The 17,133-nt window shown below is 41.3% G+C and overlaps 1 protein-coding gene across 2 annotated transcripts in view; it reads left to right on the top strand.

The window, feature by feature from the left end:
* frem2b (FRAS1 related extracellular matrix 2b) overlaps positions 1 to 17,133 on the top strand; it is a 50,687-nt gene continuing 33,554 nt past the window's right edge. For both annotated transcript variants that reach the window (XM_084949988.1, XM_084949987.1), the window contains exons 1-2: positions 1 to 5,197; positions 6,300 to 6,389. In XM_084949988.1, coding sequence (XP_084806114.1) covers positions 187 to 5,197; positions 6,300 to 6,389 — 5,101 coding nt within the window. In that variant the 5' untranslated portion in view covers positions 1 to 186. The remainder of the gene's footprint in view (positions 5,198 to 6,299; positions 6,390 to 17,133) is intronic.

Below are 17,133 nucleotides of genomic sequence, written 5' to 3'. Positions count from 1 at the left end.
GCAGGAGTATGAAGTTTGGGCTATCAGTGCACAGCTACTGTGAGAGAATGGTGCACCTCAGTGCTCACAGGTGCGTGATATTATCCAACTCCGATTTTGTACTCTTGCAACTTTAACCGAGGTACGCGGTTTACAAGGTTGCATGCACAAAGTTGAAGGTGTTTCCTCTGCAGTTCCACTCTACAAATGGCTTGGATTATTCACCCGCATCTGCACGGGACTGGCGCCGCTCTGATTCTGCTCGCAGTGATTCTGACAGGTGATGTGGTTGCACAGGTTTTTGACAGCTATGGATTATCATACGCTTTGAGGGCTGAGCTGTCAGAAGACACGATATTGGTTGCCAATAATGGGATACGCGTGCCTTTCGGGAGATCAGTCTTCATTGATCCCATCAACGATTTGGTTATCCAAGTTCAGCCCGGTGATAGATGCAGCATAACAGTCCTAGACAACGATCCTTTGTCTCAAAGGCCTGGACACCTGTCTCCGAAAAAGTTTCCGTGTGAATTTGGTCCCAATGACGTGAAGTATTCTCACTTTGGATCTCGGAGTCCCCCGAAGGATAGAGTGAGGTTACAACTCAGGTACGACACGCAAACGGATACAATTATAATACCTTTTATGATGGAGGTGGAGGTTATTTTTACACAGCTGGAGGTGCTGACGAAAAACATGCCGCTCACTGTTGAAAAACTGCTCGGCACAAGTAATCCCATCGATAAGAAAATTTTAGAATTCACCTATGATAGAAGTGCGCATCAGTGCAAAATAGCTTCCCTCTCCAGTGGCAATGTGCTGCCCAGGTATGGAAAACTTGTGGATGAAGAGAGCCTCGGAACAATGGTGGACTGTGATGAGTTTATTAAAATGAACACCCGTTATCAGCACACTTTCGCTTTGAAGTCACCTAACAGAGATTACATTCCGATGGTTGTGGAATTACATGATAAAGAAGGCAATTTGCTCAAGCAGGAATTTTTCCAGATTCTGGTCAGAATCAAAGAGGGAGAAGACAACATACCTCCTAAACCCAGCTTTGTTGCCATGATGATGATGGAAGTAGATCAGTTTGTAATGACAGCAATAACCACAGATATGCTGGCTGCAGAGGATGTTGAGTCTAATCCCGATGAATTAATCTTCAATATTACATCTCCCCTGTCCTTTGAGGAAGGCTACATAGTAAGCACTGATGATAGGAATTTGCCAATAACCTCATTTTACCAAGGAGACCTCAAAGAGCTGAAAATTGCCTACAAGCCCCCTGCTGTGGATTCGAACACTGAGAGGATTTTCCAGATTGAGTTTGAGGTTGTGGATGGAGAGGGAGCTGTGTCAGATCCTTTTGCTTTCATGATTGTTGTAAAGCCTATGAACACGCTGGCCCCTGTGGTTACTAGGAATACTGGACAATTGCTGTATGAGGGTCAGTCCAGGCCTCTGTCCAGTTCACAGAATCTGGAAATCAGTGATGAGGATAATTTAGAGAAAGTCAAAATGACTGTTATTGATGGCCTGAGGCATGGTGAATTGACTGTTCTGGGCTCCAGGAGGAAATTTTTCACCCCAGCTGACCTTGATGCTGGTGTAGTAATTTATCAACATGATGGCAGTGACACGTACAGTGATAATATTGTTTTCAGAATGACAGATGGCACAAATGAGGTGGAGTTTCTGTTTCCTATTACTGTTGTGCCAACAGATGACGAGCCTCCCATTATAAATGCCAACACTGGTTTGGTTTTATTCAAAAACCAAATGATGCCTATCACCTCGCTTATGCTCAGTGCAGCAGACATTGACTCAGAAGATTCCACAATTAAATTCACAATCGAGCCTCCTTTTTCCACACTGGGACAGGTGATGCTGCGTCAGTCTGAGGCCCCAGAAGACCCATCAACCTGGAAGTTTAATACAGAGGACGAAATGTATGAGAAAGTAGTGACTGAATGGCTGCAGCAGGATATTACTGATGGTAAACTGTTTTACAAGCACATTGGACCTCACAGTACCAGCACAATCATGGATCAGTTTGTGTTTACGGTTCAAGATGACAATGACCCACCAAATCAATCAGGTCAAAGCTCATTTGTCATCAAAATTCTCCCTGTTGACGACCTTCCACCTGAACTGTACCCTGGGGCGACGCTGCAAATGACTGTGCATGAGTATCAGCTTACTTACTTCCGAAAGAAATTCCTCCGTTACACTGACCTCGATTCAGACGATCGTGATCTCAAATATACAATCGTGCAGCCACCGACAGACACAGATGAGAACAGCCCTGTTGTACTGGGAGCTTTGGTATTGACTGAAAATCCAAACACCGAAGTCACAACTTTCACTCAGGCTCAAATCAATCACCACAAAATAGCTTACAAACCACCTGATCTTGAGCTTGGAATTACCACTCATGTTTTGCAGTTTAGATACACTGTTGAGGATGTTTCTGGGAATACTGTAGAAGGGGTTTTCACTATATTTCTAAAGCCTGTGGACAACAAGCCGCCTCAAATAAAGAACTCTGGATTTACTGTGCTTGAGCGTGGCAGACATATCCTTACGAGTGCTGAGCTGGACACCTCTGACACAGACACGGAAAACAAAAAGATAACTTTCACTTTAACTCAGCCACCACTGCATGGTCAGCTCCAGTTTACATTCATTGATATGACCAAAGGAAATGCTTTCAGTCTAGAGGATATTGCAAATGGCCTAATTTCATACATTCATAATGGAGATGAATCAACAGTGGATTCCATACAAATAGATGTCAGCGATGGGGTGCACATAGTCCCGATTACTATAAAGATCAATGTGAAGCCAATTGATGATGAGGCTCCAACTATAAGTCTTCCTGCTGGCACAATTGGCTCCTACATAGATGTACTGGAAAATGGAGCAACAGAAATCACAAGTAATGTCATTCAAGGAAGAGATGAGGACACAGATGACCTCAGACTAACCTTCATAGTTGAAGACCCGCCGTCATTTGGTGAAATCCTGGTTAGAGGTGTTTCATCGGGCACATTCACCCAAGCTGATATTATTAATGGCTTTGTGGTCTATGCTCACACAAGTGGGGAGATAGGCTCGAGCACAAAGGAGGACTTTTTCAATCTCACTTTGACAGACATGTCTGATGAGTGGACTGTGGGAGGAAATAAGATCACAGGTGTCAGAGTGCATGTCACCATTCTTCCTCTGGACAGCCAGGCTCCAGAGGTCTTTGTGGGGCCGCAGTTCACTGTTGTTGAGGGAGAGAAGAATGTCATTCAGATTCTCCACATAAGCGCAGATGATGTCGACACCCCCAGCGATGACCTTCTATGTACAATCATCGTACAGCCAACTTCAGGGTATGTGGAAAATATTTCCCCAGCCCCAGGCTCAGAGAAATCCAGGTCTGGAACAGCTATTAGTGCTTTCACCATCAAGGACATCAAACAGAATCACATTTATTATGTTCAAAGCATTCACAAAGGAGTCGAGCCAGTAGAAGACAGGTTTACATTCAGATGCTCTGATGGCATCAATTTCTCTGAAAGGCACTTTTTCCCCATCTCCATAATCCCCTCTAATGATGAAAAGCCAGAGATTTACATGAGAGAGTTTGTGGTTATGGAGGGCATGAACATAGTTATTGACACTCCCATTCTGAATGGTGCTGATGCTGATCTCCCCTCTGATCAGCTGACATTCATCATCACCAAACCCCCAAAGCATGGATTTATTCTCAATCAGCTCACTACTGGCACCATCCCCGTGTCTAACTTTACCTTGGATCAGATCAGGGAGGCCTCCAGCTACGTGTATGAGCATGATGACTCAGAGACCACAGAGGACAGCTTTGATATTGTTCTCACAGATGGAAAGTTCAGTGTGGAGAAAACAGTCATTGTTATGATTATCCCTGTAGACGACGAAACCCCAAGGATGGCAATCAATGATGGCCTTGAAATAGAGATAGGTGATGTGAAAGTCATTAACAGCGATGTTTTAAAAGCTACTGATCTGGACTCTGAGGATAGCACGCTAACATATATAATTCGATACGGACCCGGTCAAGGGTATTTGCAAAGAGCGACGCCTTCGGGGACGTTGCAAAATATCACAGTTGGAATGAATATTACACAAAGCGAGGTGGATCAGGGTCTGATTGTGTACATCCACAATGGACAAGAGGGAATTCGAGACCTCATCAAGTTTGATGTGACTGATGGCATCAACCCTTTGATTGACAGATACTTCTATGTTACAATCGGCAGCATAGACATGGTTTTCCCTGATGTGGTCAGTAAAGGTGTATCTCTTAAAGAGGGTGGCAGGGTTACTTTGACAACAGACCTCCTCAGTACCAGTGACCTCAACAGCCCAGATGAACACTTAGTTTTCACAATCACCCGAGCGCCAGTGAGAGGACACCTGGAGTGCACAGACACACCTGGGATGCCCATCTCATCCTTTACACAGCTCCAGCTGGCTGGCAACAAAATCTACTACATTCACACATCGGATGACGAAGTGAAAATGGATAGCTTTGAATTTGAAGTGACTGATGGCTATAATCCCGTGTTCCGCACTTTCCGCATCTCCATCGCTGATGTGGATAATAAAAAGCCTGTACTGACGGTACACAGTCTGGCAGTAACTGAGGGAGAAAACAAACTCATCACACCTTTCGAGCTAACAGTTGAAGACAGGGACACCGTTGACCGTTTCTTGAAATTCACAGTCACTCAGATTCCAGTTCATGGTCGCCTGCTCTTTAACAACACCCGGCCTGTCACCTCATTCACAAAGCAGGACTTAAATGAGAACTTGATCAGCTACAGGCACGATGGCACAGAGAGTACAGAGGACAGTTTCTCCTTCACTGTCACCGATGGCACTCACACAGACTTCTATGTCTTCCCCGATACTGTATTTGAGACCCGAAAGCCTCAAATGATGAAGATTACCATCCTCTCCGTGGATAATGGTGTACCACAGGTTCTGGTTAATAAAGGTGCCCCAACACTGCGGGTTCTGGAGACAGGCCACTTAGGCTTTGTGATCACTAGTAAGACCCTGAAAGCAGAGGACAGAGACAGCATTCAGGACTCTGTGACCTTTAAGATTACTGTAGCACCAGAACATGGCTACCTTATCAACCATGCCAGAGGAAATGCAACTATCAACAGCTTCACGCAAGGTAAGAAGGCTGCTCTTTAAAACTTTTCAGTCCTGTGACATTCTGATGGATTTACAATCTGCTGCAGTAAAACTCACATAGAAGACTTTTTAAAATATTCGGAGCAGTCTGATGTGAATTTAATCTTACCCTGCTTTTACTTAGACTTTTAAATGGCCTTACTCCAATGGTCTTAAAAATCATAAACTTTTTGTTTTCACTCTAGAGAGCGCCTGTTTATAGAAAGAAGTATGCTAGTGCCTCAGGCTGACTAGTTCTCTCTGGAGGAGAGCATTTTTCAAACAGTGCCTAAAACATTTCACTTCGGAGGCAACTTAGGGTGGTTTGTGCTTTACCAGAGGAATATAACAGTAGACAAGAGAATTACAGACGTGATGATAAATAATGTGAACATGCAAACATGTCAGAGGGAGAGAGATGTGGTATTCTAGCTCCCAGCAAATCACTGGCTTTGTAAATAACATGGTGCAGTACAGAAGTTACATTTCAAACAGACCAGAGGGGTGTCTTGGTAATGGCAAATATCAGGATAGCAGCCACAGTCAATATCCACGTATTCCCTGCTTTTATTTACTAAGCCACTGTGAGATGCTTTCCCCTAGAGGCCTGTTCAATATTTCAAGAGTTCTCACAAGAGTAAACAGACAGTAAATAAAGACACTATCTCCTGGGCATTTGAAAGTTTAGGCTACACATTTGTATGCATCTGTCCCTTTGAAGGGAGATATTCTGACATAAAATATTGAACGCAGCAAGTGTGGAAACTTTGCAGTTTTTAGTGCTATAAGGAAGCCTGTCTAGCACCACGCTATCAAGATGGCAAGCAGACAGACTGCTGTGATGGCATCCCACGAGTCAAGCTGGTCTTAATGTCCGGCATCATTCAAGAGTCTTATTTGTTTACAGCCCTTTCAGGCAGTTCTTTTTGCTCGGATTCCCCTGGCGCTGTCAGCGTGCACATTTAGGCACACAGGCACAAAGACACTGACAAGTAGATAGGAACAAACTGAACATATTTTGTTAGTTGTTTTTGCCAAATAGCTGATGCAAAATTTTGTGAGCAGGATTTTGCTTGTACTTATGTAAATGTGCTCTTTTTCAGCTGAAATTGACGACATGAGCATATGCTATATTCTGAGGGATGGGGACAACGCGACAAACGACATCTTTCATTTCTCCATTGAGGACAGCGGTAAGTTCCTCAATTTAAACATCCACTCTCGGAGTTATATTGAGTGATAGCCGTTAAATCTGAAATGAGTCTGTGACACGCTCACTTTTGAGGATGATACAGTGAATTTGTCACGCTGTTGCTGTTTAATAAATTCAGATTTCTCTAAGAAGGGAAAGACTTGAATCCACTCAACAATGTACCTAATTAGGCAGAATTACAAATCAAAAGGCATCTGCAAAGATTGCAGAGATTTCCATTATTTCAGCTTAAGTAAGTGAGATAACAGGCATGCAGTGAAATAGAAGGAAAGATGTACTGTTTCTAGATAGCTTTTGTTTATGCTCTGGTGAATTTCATTCCACCAGCATTTCGGAGAAAAAAAGAATGTTAGATCTTTTACGCCTATTAAAATTTTATTCAAATATTCATTAGTATATTCAGTAGTTTGTCCTACTGCAAATGATGCCATAGGTAGGTCAGTCTTTTAGCACCTAACCGTAGTCGCTCATTATTTTTTAGAAAGTAATGATTGATTTAGCCAGTTACTAATTAGTAGAGCTGTAGATATGTAATCAGATGCAGGCTCTGTGAATGGTTTGAGGCAATCATGTCGGTGTTGCCGATTAGCAGAAGCAGTGTGCCTGACAGTGTGTCCTTTCTGCTATCCTTCAGCTGTGATGAGTGAGCACAAAGGACGGCTCTAATAGGGGCCCTCTTTTCCCACAAGCACCTCAGTGAGCACCCATTCTCATTTCTCATTTTCCGTGCCTTCGGTTTGATATTTGACAGGTTAAAATCAATCTCAACAGGTGGATGGGGTGCTAATAAGAGATGACTCAAATGCAGGAGCTGGTACTGAATATCAGCAGTTGAGCCCATGCAGATTTTTTTGTTGCTGAGTGAGGGCTCAGTCCCTTATTATTGTCTCACTTGGGCTTTCTTTTTTTGTTTTGTTTTAATGGATCTCTGTGGGCCTGTCTCCCTCTTTGTCACTTTCTTTCTCTGTGTACCTTGCTTGATGCTTGATGACACACATATCCCCATACTGGTAGTTTATCTTCCAGACTGGCAATTAGATTCACTCCTTTCAGCGCTCACTGCGAGACTTCAAAACAGCTTTTGTCTTATTCCGTCCTCAATCATAGTTATGTCCTCAAACAAAACAAAGCATAAAATGGCAACTATCAGATACAGTGCACCTCTCTAAAATGTCATTCTTTGATATGAAAATTGTACTTTATAGTGGCACCTAAAGAGCTTAACAAATTGATGAATGATCTCATTGGATGGCCGATCCATAAGGACTCACCACGTACTGCACTGCAGTTTTTGAGGCAATCAGTGAAGATTTTTTTTTTTAATAAGATTTAAGCTGGGCTGGTGGCTGCCCTAAATCCCTAGACAGAGCCTGCAGCTCTTTGAACAGCCATGTTGTGGAGGAGCTGAATGCCGTACACTGGCACACAGCTGCACTATGTCATGTTCAGCAGTGGAAAACATTCTCTTTCTCGCTTCAAGTTCATTGGGAAATTTACCAAATGCACTTGGCAATGCTATGAGTGTGAAAAGTTGCTTTTCATGTTGCAGCTGTTCAGTGAGATTCCACGGGTTTATGCCAATAGTTGTGACGAACTGTGAATGTAGTCACAGTTTCGAGTATGTGCCTGCTGCTGACTGCTGATTACCATAATTTGTGTGCTTAAGCGTTCTGGTCATTGTTTAAACTGCACATGTGCAAAGCTATTGGATTTATTTATTTACTGTTTTTCCCTCTTCCAGGTGAGGTCTTGTATTGGGTTTTAGTACACCACACAAAGGCCTATAGGATTTCTTCTGGTTCCATTGACAGTATAGGCACTAATTTACTCCCGGCATGTATTCTCACAAAGGAGGATGAATGGAAAGTGCAAAGCCGTTCATTGTGCTCCATCTAAATACTTATGGCAGTCTCACTTCTAACCACAAGCTTGCTTTAATTGTAGAAGCTGACATCATAGTTTTCTTAATAGATGGGTTGTCTTGTTAACCAGGGTACAGTGTTGGATTTTAATCTGAGCTGCCAGAGCTTCAGTTCCTCTTTGCAACAATGTATTTGCTGACTTCTACATGTTTCTAATTGTAAATGGTGAGTTCAGAGCCGAAATGTGAAACTGTGCTAGACCTGACTCGCTCTCATCCATTGTATAGCACAGTTGTATTAGAGTATCGACTAAAGTAATGACCTGTGCTTTAAGCAGGCAGATATTTTGTTTACCTTGATTAATTATGCTTGTGCAATTTAGGCGGTTTCACTTGATTATCTCGGCCACATAAAGAGAGTAGATGGGCTTTTTACTACAAGTAAAAACAACTGGGCCACATCCCAAAGTGCTTAGCATTTTTAATTAGTGAATAGAGTTTCTTACAAGGTACAACTTTTAATCCTGTTAGTGTATAAAAAAACAGAATAATATTGAATTTACTTCCAAATTATGCTGCATTTTATGTGCAGTGGTCTACAAATGATTTGTGCATTTTTTTTATCTGATTTATTTTCCTCTTGAATTTCTTTAGCGTCTTAAAGTTGATACTGCCGGCTTTTAAAGCTGCATTTAAGGTGTTTTTGCCAAAAAGGAGACCACAGGATGAATGTTACCAGTGATGCTTGTGTATAATTTTTTGTCATCCTTGTCAGAGCTTTAAATTAATCATTCCAAATGACTAAATTCACACATTTTAACTTGTAGAGGTGTCTGCTGTTTTGAAGAAACTGTTGCCCAAATGGAATGTCGATTTTTTTCGGGGGGGGGGGGTTTGTATCTGTGTGCCTGTATGTGTGCTGCCCTTGTTATTCTAACTCGGTTAATTGTTGTGTTTTGATGGACTCCAGCTCTCCCCTTGTCTCCTAGGGATTCAGTTGCATTCAGGTGAGCTTACCTGAGCACACACGAGCCCTCGCATTCCCAGGCAGTTGTTTATGGAGCTGATTCCCTGTCTGCTTCCAGCCAGTCAGTCAACCTCACAAATATTCTTAATGACAGACACAATGTAGTAGTCTTTGTTTTTTATTCCAGGCGCTCAGTGCATTTTTATTTTTTATTTTTATTTAAGTGAGCTACAAATAGGCAGCAAAAGATCATTAATAGTTTGGGAAAAGAAATGTATTTTTAAGGTCAAACTCTGCAGGCATGCACAAAATGTCCATGTTTTCCTCATTTGACTAATGAGACTCGTTCGCTGTAAGAAGCATAGAGTATGTAAGTCAATAATTTCTAGTGAAATGGGTCAGCAGTGAAAAGAAAAATAGAATCACTTTCTGTCTGGAACACATTTTCTCACATGGAAAGAGACAATAGGGTGCATGTCTGCAGAGCCCACCTCAACAAGCATGTTTTGTTTGTTATTTCTGCTTCGTGTAACAAGATAAGTTCAGGTCACCGTGCATACCTCGACCTAATAAATCCTCCAAACCATTTTTCACCTGCAGTAACATCTGATATGTATGTTGTCAACATAACTTCCATGTTATCGGTGTGTAATCTCTTGTGACAATGGGTGCATACTCCATCTTCTTTGTCTCCCCTCCTAATTCCAGGCTTGGGGGGGGGATTATCTTACTCCCCATTGCGTGCTAGAGTACAACAAAAGTAAGTGTAGAACATGCGCTCACATGCAGTTGTGAGGTTAGTATAGCTATATGCTATAATATCCCCATCACCACACAGGAGATGACTCTGCAGTTTTGCAGCGTTTCTAGCCTGCTATTAATGAAACTGTCTCTTCTATACTTTCTTGTGGGGTATAACATTCCTCTGTCCTTGGGACCAGGTATGAATCATATTCATAAAGTATGCTTTAAGCTTCAGCAAATTACATAGCTGGTCTCGTTGTAGTGATAGTTTAAAGGGGTTTCAGGGTGTTCGGTTTTCTTCACAGTCCAGCTGTGCTGCAGACAATAAAATAGGTGAAGTCGTTTTATTGTTATGGAAAAACCATTTAGTGATAAAACATCTGGGCTTTGATTACAGAGCTGTTCCTGAGGCACAGCTGCTGCACTTTGGGGCTGAAAAACTGAATTACAGAATGGATTTAGGCTAATCATTTTAGTTGGAGAGTGATTTGCGTCTCTTACCGGTCCCTTATGTCGTCAGCAGCTAACTTTGTGTTATAATTTTCTCACTAGTCTGCATTGCAGTTATATTTGCAATGTTTACCACCCAGCAGCAGCCTTCTCTATTCAGCACAGCATAACGAGGTGTATGTGCAAGATTGCTTTCCTTTAATGTGTGTGTGAAGAGTAGAGACTACTTAAATGAAAGCATATCCGCAAAGAGCTGCTGCGACTAACCAAACAGATGAAAAACCTGTGCTCATCTGTGAGGGGATCAAACATTCGCTGTTATCTAGCAGACTTGAGCCAGCGAAATACTTAAAAAAAAAAGATTAAAATGCTTTTATTGATGATGAAAAGATGATAGTAGAATTCTCCGAGGCAGGAACGCCTAAATATGTTTCAAGAGGTTTCATTGTTCTGAAATGATTTAGGCACTGAATAAGCCAATGAATTATCTTTTTTTTTTTGTTCAGATTTCTTTGCCCAAGTCTGTTGGATCACTTTCAGGCCGTCTGTTAGTGCTGTGCCTCCTTTTTTCCATTGCAGTTCATTTTGCTCCTGAGTGCAGATTACAGCTCCGTATTTACAATCCATATTTAGTCCAAAAGGCATATTCTGCTGCCTGAAATGCATCAGAAAAAGAGAACACCAAATCCATTAATGATAGATAATGATTTAGAGCAGCCGTGACAATATCACATTTATTTTTCATTCTGGTGTTTGTGCTGATTACAGCAAAGAATGTGGGTGATTTGTTGCTTAAACATCTAGGGAACTTACTGATTTATTCTGATCTGCTTTAATTTTCCCATTAGAAAACAGAAGGGAAACCCTGTTTGATGATTTTGCTCTCTCTGTCTTTATGTGCTGCCAAAGTGTATGTTGCCAAGGTTAACAAAGCAAAGGCAAATTCCCAAAAGTATAGAAACCTCAGGCCCAGGCTTGTTCTCCGAATGATGATGTGTGTCGTCATTACTGCCTTAGGATATCAGTCTAGCAGAACTGAGATTCCTCTGGTGAAAATCCCCATTATGTGGAAAAAAAGGGTTAAAGTTTGTGTCATCGGGTTTTAGGATGGCCCCAGACAAATTGAGTCATACTTAAAATAAATATAACAGGGGCAGAACAAAAAGGAAATAAACTTTAGGTCAAATTAAATTACTCAGGAATTTATTTTGCGTTATTATGTCACAATATAAAATATCACTTTCTTTTCATGCTCTGTGATGTGTCCTGTGTGATTTTTGGCCTCATGAAATCGCCCGATGGGACTGTTTTGACAAACAGCAGGGAATCTGAGTGTTTGTGATGCTACAGTTGCTGCTGTAACAACTCTCTTTTCACAGGAGTAGAGCTTTTGTTCACTTTTGAAAAATCACTCTGGATAATGTGTTTCTGGCCCCTGAATCCCAGCAGTGGACCAGAGCTGCTCCTCTCCGCCCTGCCGCATGATAAGCCACTGACAGCTGGGCCGAGGCTGTAGTGTGTCACAACTCTCTCCAGCTATACTTGGGTTTCATGATTGGAGCCCTTTGCATGCTGCACCTCCTTTGTACACATTTTTCATGCACGTTCACATTTGCGTACACAAAGCATTGACCGTCTTTCCATCACTGGGCCAGCTGTCTGATTTCATAATCAGAGATGAGGCTGGCGCTGCTAAAACGTTTCATCAAGATGCTTGGCATCAGCTACAGTTTAATTGATAACGGCTTTGTCTTTGATTTCAAGCTGTTGTCTCTTTTGATTAGAGTGCTGTGATGTAGAGCAGAAACAACACCAGCTTCTTTTATTGTGATATCATCAGCATATTATTGAGGAGGGACAGAGGGGTTCAAGTTAGGGGTGCAAATACATCACGGATTGGTTGCACTGGTGATAGACAGATTAATAGATGAAGTCAGGCAGGAGTCTCTTTGGACTATATTGTTTGCAGATGAGATTGTAATTTGTAGCGAGAGTAGTTGCACGGTAGAACTGAGCCTGCAGAGGTGGAGGCATGTTCTGGAGAGAAGAGGAATGAAAAGTAGTAGACGCAAGACAGAATACATATGTGTGAATGAGAGAGAGAGAGACGGATGTAACAGTGACGCTACAAGGAGTAGAAATAATGAAAGTGGATGAGTTTAAATAGGTGAGGTCAGCTATCCAAATCAGACCATGTACACGGGAGGTGAAGAAGAGCGTATTGGCATGGTGGAGTGACTGGAGATGAGTGTCAGCTGTGATTTGTGATGGATGGAAGCAACAGTGAAAAGGTTGGTCTGATGATAGATGTTTGGTTTAGAGACAGTGGCACTAATGAAAAGACAGGAGGCCAAGCTTTGGAAATGAGTGCATCAGAGGGACAGCTCAGGTTGAGTGGTTTGAAAACAAAGTTTGAGAGGCAAGGCTGAGATAGTTTGGACAGGTGCAGGGGAGTGATAGTGAATATATTGGACACAATATGTTGAATATGGAACCACCAGGCAGGAGGCAAAGTGGAAGACCACAGAGAAGATTCAAGGATGTAGTAGAAGGAGGACGTGCAGAGCGTTGGTGTGACAGAAGAGGATATTAGTGACAGGGTGAGGAGGAGGCAGATCACCTGAAAGAAGAAGAAGAAGAAGAAGAAATTTAGTCTATAAATATGCAAGGGAAATATATACAGTAGAGAGGAACTGAAGATGATACGCATTTAGACACAGACTCACTTGAGAAGGTTTTTATTTTCACACATGGTAGGAGTGTGTCTCTGGGCTCTCGTCTCATGAAAGGTGCTGATGAAACCCTTTGGGGATTCTGATCAAGCTCCCACTCACCATCACCTCCTTTCTATAAGTGTAGCCTGATACTCAGGATATGAGGAGTCATCGTGTGGAGAAATGGATTGGGAGGTGGGGGGGTAGTCATAGGAGATGAAAGATTGAAGTGCTTTGTTGGTCCCTGTATTGGTGAGGGCAAGGCGTCAAGCTGCTTCCTGTCGCCTGTAGCGACGGCATGAATGTGCTGATGTGCACTTCACTCTCTAAACACTGCCTGTGTTGACAAGGTGTGAGAGCGCAAATGTAGTAGGTAAACTCTGCATGAATTCAGCTGGATCTACATATGAATATAAATGATTTAGAGTTTGCTATAGATTTGATTAGCCGTGAAGAAATGTTATGTAGTCAGTAAGTATCAAGCTTCTCTCCATTTCAAGAAATATATGACAGCCTCAAACTATGGTTATTTAATTCAGAGAACATTCCTGTTGCTCACTTCATCTATTCTCTTATATTTTTTTACAGAGCTGAAGGCAGTGCATATCAGTGTTTTTCCACTACTGGTCAAGTAATATGTCCCACCAAAAGTTGCATTTGATATGTGAATCAATTCTTAGTTATTTGTCTTACATTGCATTTTCTAAAATTTGTTTTGGCTTATATCAGTTTGAGAAGCACAAAAATAATTCAAAGACAGCCGTGGAAATGTCCAGCACTCAGATGAACCCTTCCCCCCATTAAGAAAACTCGGGAATGTCTTGCTGCCAGAAATTAACTAGACCATGCATGGGCTTATCTTGGTTTTCCAGCACATGAGCTTGGAGTGAAGTGAAGAGTTACATATTAGCAAGAAAATGGGACAAGAGACGGAAATAAAGGCCAAAGGAAGCAAGTTGAGACAACTGAGCAGTCTGGTAAAGAGGTTGCATTTTACTGCTTATTTTTTCAGGCGACTGGCTAAAGCCACTACCCTCGCCACCAAACATTACTTCAAACGTGATCAGTGGTTAATAAGTCATATGTATGAGCAGAACATTTGGTGCGATTAAAGCTTCGAAACATCAGGTGCAGATTTAATTTCAACTTTAAAAAGAGGTGATAATGTTTTAAAGGATATTCAGTGTGAAATTTAACAAAGCAATCTGAAGGTAAGAATGACATTTCTGCTCTCTTGTAACTCCAACATTCATCTCTTGTCCTTCATGTCTAATAGTTTTCAGTCTGAGAAATATTCAGATTCATTACATCACATTACTTTATTCCATTCCATGGGATGCCAGGTAATTGTGCTCCCTACAACACTGAGTGCCTTTATGTGGTAGCACACAACACAGTGGTCTCTGAAGAGAATAAATTTAAATGATAGTATTATGCAATGTGGTATACTCCGAATAGAGGTCTTGCAGCACAGAACTCATCCATGCAACGACAAGAGTGTATCTGACTTTGTACCAGAAGTCGGTTTTCATATCATAAGGTTCACTGTCGCCAACAAAGACTTCCAGAAGCTATTTTGACAATGATTCAAAGGCCAGAAAAAAAAAGAAAAATCCATTTGATTGCCTAAATTAAATGTTGCAGGCATCCTTAGAAGTACTCTTCTTTTAACATGCCAGCAAATATTTTTGAACCCAGGGCTTGTTCTGCTGCACAGACTAATCTTCAGTCCAATATTAAAAGGAGAAGACAATAACAACACTAAGTCCTTAGACATTTTCTTCGCTCTTTTCATGAATGCAGAACAGCATGCTTATCTTTAAAATGCAGGTTTGCGCAGTTCTACTCAATGGCTTCTTTTCATCCATCATAAACAAAGGGCCAACAGTTATTTAACACTTCTTTAGGAATTACCATTTCAGCTTTTTAGGGAGCATTTCGCTCCAAGGCAAACGCTTTACTACATGTGAGGATTTGCAAGTAACAACTGTGAAATGCAGCTGAAACATGTTGTTATAGCCGAAGCCAATGGAGGCCGGCCCAACAGACTCGAGAAATGCCCGGCTTTATTAGTATGGAGCGCATGAGTCTGGGGGACTGGCATGGGGTTTATTCTGTGGTCTCACACTGCTGCTTTCAGCAAACAGTCCACCATTATTCGGTCTGACAAGAGAGCAAACACTGAGCATTCAAGGGTCAAGAAAAAGCACGTCCCCCCTCTCTTTGTCAACTCCTGTCTTCCTGCATCCTTATGTTTCTTTGTTTTCCCTCCCATATTCGCACTTAGCCTTGTACCTCCTTGTTATTTCGCTACCTTTGTTCTTCTGTTCAGTCGCCAGCAGTATTTGAGAATTGGGATACATTTTGCATATGCACCTGTAACAATGTAAGCTCAGGCAGGCACATTTTTTTCTGCCTGAGGTTGTTTCCTCTGAAATGACTTAAAAATGTTTATTTATTAGCTAAGATAAGCTCAAAAGGCATGTTATTCTTGTATTCTTTACAGCATGCTATTTGGAAAGGTGTTGTTTTTTTTTTCCAATAACTCCATACAAACAAAACTCAAAGGATTGCTAAAAAAAATTTTGGCACCAGCTTCACTTCACGCAGCTTTTTCAGCAGGTCACAGAAGATTTGCACATCTACCTCAGCAGCTTATGCGCCACGGTGTTCATTCTGTACATAATTGACTGGTAATGAGCAAAGAACTCCTGATTTGAAATCCACTGTGACCTTTACTTGTGAATGTTAAAAAAAAAGCCCTGTAGTTGCTAATTCAGCCTTTTGTTGTAACTTCCCTTGCTATTGAGAGTTCAGGCTTTTGCTCCGTAAACCGTGTGGCTGACTGTTAATTAAGACACTCGAGGCCACGTCCTCTTCGACAGGCTGGAATGCTATTCAAGGGCAATCAATGAATACTTTGTCTGAGCTCACCTATACAATCAAAATATACAAGGCCCTCAGAAGAGGCTTTGATACCTCTTTTGGAAAGAGATATCCTTCAGAAATGTGATGCACTTTAAATTCCCTGTGTATTAACTTTCATGGTTAAATCTTTAAACATTTGTTAAATCTTTATATATTGAAATTTATAACTTGAAATCTATGTTGATCGTGATCTTGTTAAGTACTGTATTTTCATCAAATATAAGAAAAATATAGAAACTATTAGCCGTAAAGCCATGATAGAGGTCCTGGGCACTGGTATAGCTCACCCATATGCTAAAAGATTACTGCAGCGGCCTGGGTGTCCTCACTTTCCTGTCTGTTTTACTTTCCTGTCAACATGGCTAAGCACAAAAAGTACCTCTAAAAATATAGAAATAAGTCCTCACCTTGAGTGCTTGGCACAATGCCCCATGTTGTAAAATCACAAAGTGCAGACATGCACTGCAGAGTTGGCTTCATGCTGCTTCTTAAGATTTCTGGAAATATTCTAATTGAACTAATATTTCCTTCCAAGGCTAATAGGATTGAATATAAAAAGCCTGAATGTTTTCATTTGCAGTATGAGATGTCAGTGGTTTGTAAATTTTAGAAATGGTACATTTGTCTATTGTCAGGATAACTGGAAATTGGAGCTGCCCGTGCAAGTCTATACTCTTAACTTGATAACTCTTTAAATGTTGTGGTAAATAATTTATGAACTTACATATTTGAGAGCAATAAACCTTTAAATGATAGCGATAATTTGCTAACATTAAATTTGTAAGATGGATGTTAGATTTTAATTAATTGTCAACATAACTGCCAACATATAAATGTGTAAATGATCTGAATTTATACAGGCGGATTTGTGACTTTGAAACTGGAAATACAGTAGACGTTTTACGATGGATGTTTTTATTTCAAAAATGTATTCTCACCAGTTATTCTCATGTGTCTTTGTGATATCTGCACACACAAATGACATCATTTGTGGCAGTGTGTGAAGACACTGGAGTGTGAAGAAGATTCCCAGGGAATGGGTGACCTTTCCCTACAGTCA

Source organism: Perissodus microlepis, chromosome 14 (assembly GCF_051167445.1).
Source record: "Perissodus microlepis isolate ML-2025 ecotype Zambia chromosome 14, ASM5116744v1, whole genome shotgun sequence".
In the NCBI taxonomy this organism is placed as follows: Eukaryota; Metazoa; Chordata; class Actinopteri; order Cichliformes; family Cichlidae; genus Perissodus; species Perissodus microlepis.
Note: the sequence above shows the minus strand (reverse complement) of the source record. Positions and strands in the feature narration are given on the sequence as shown.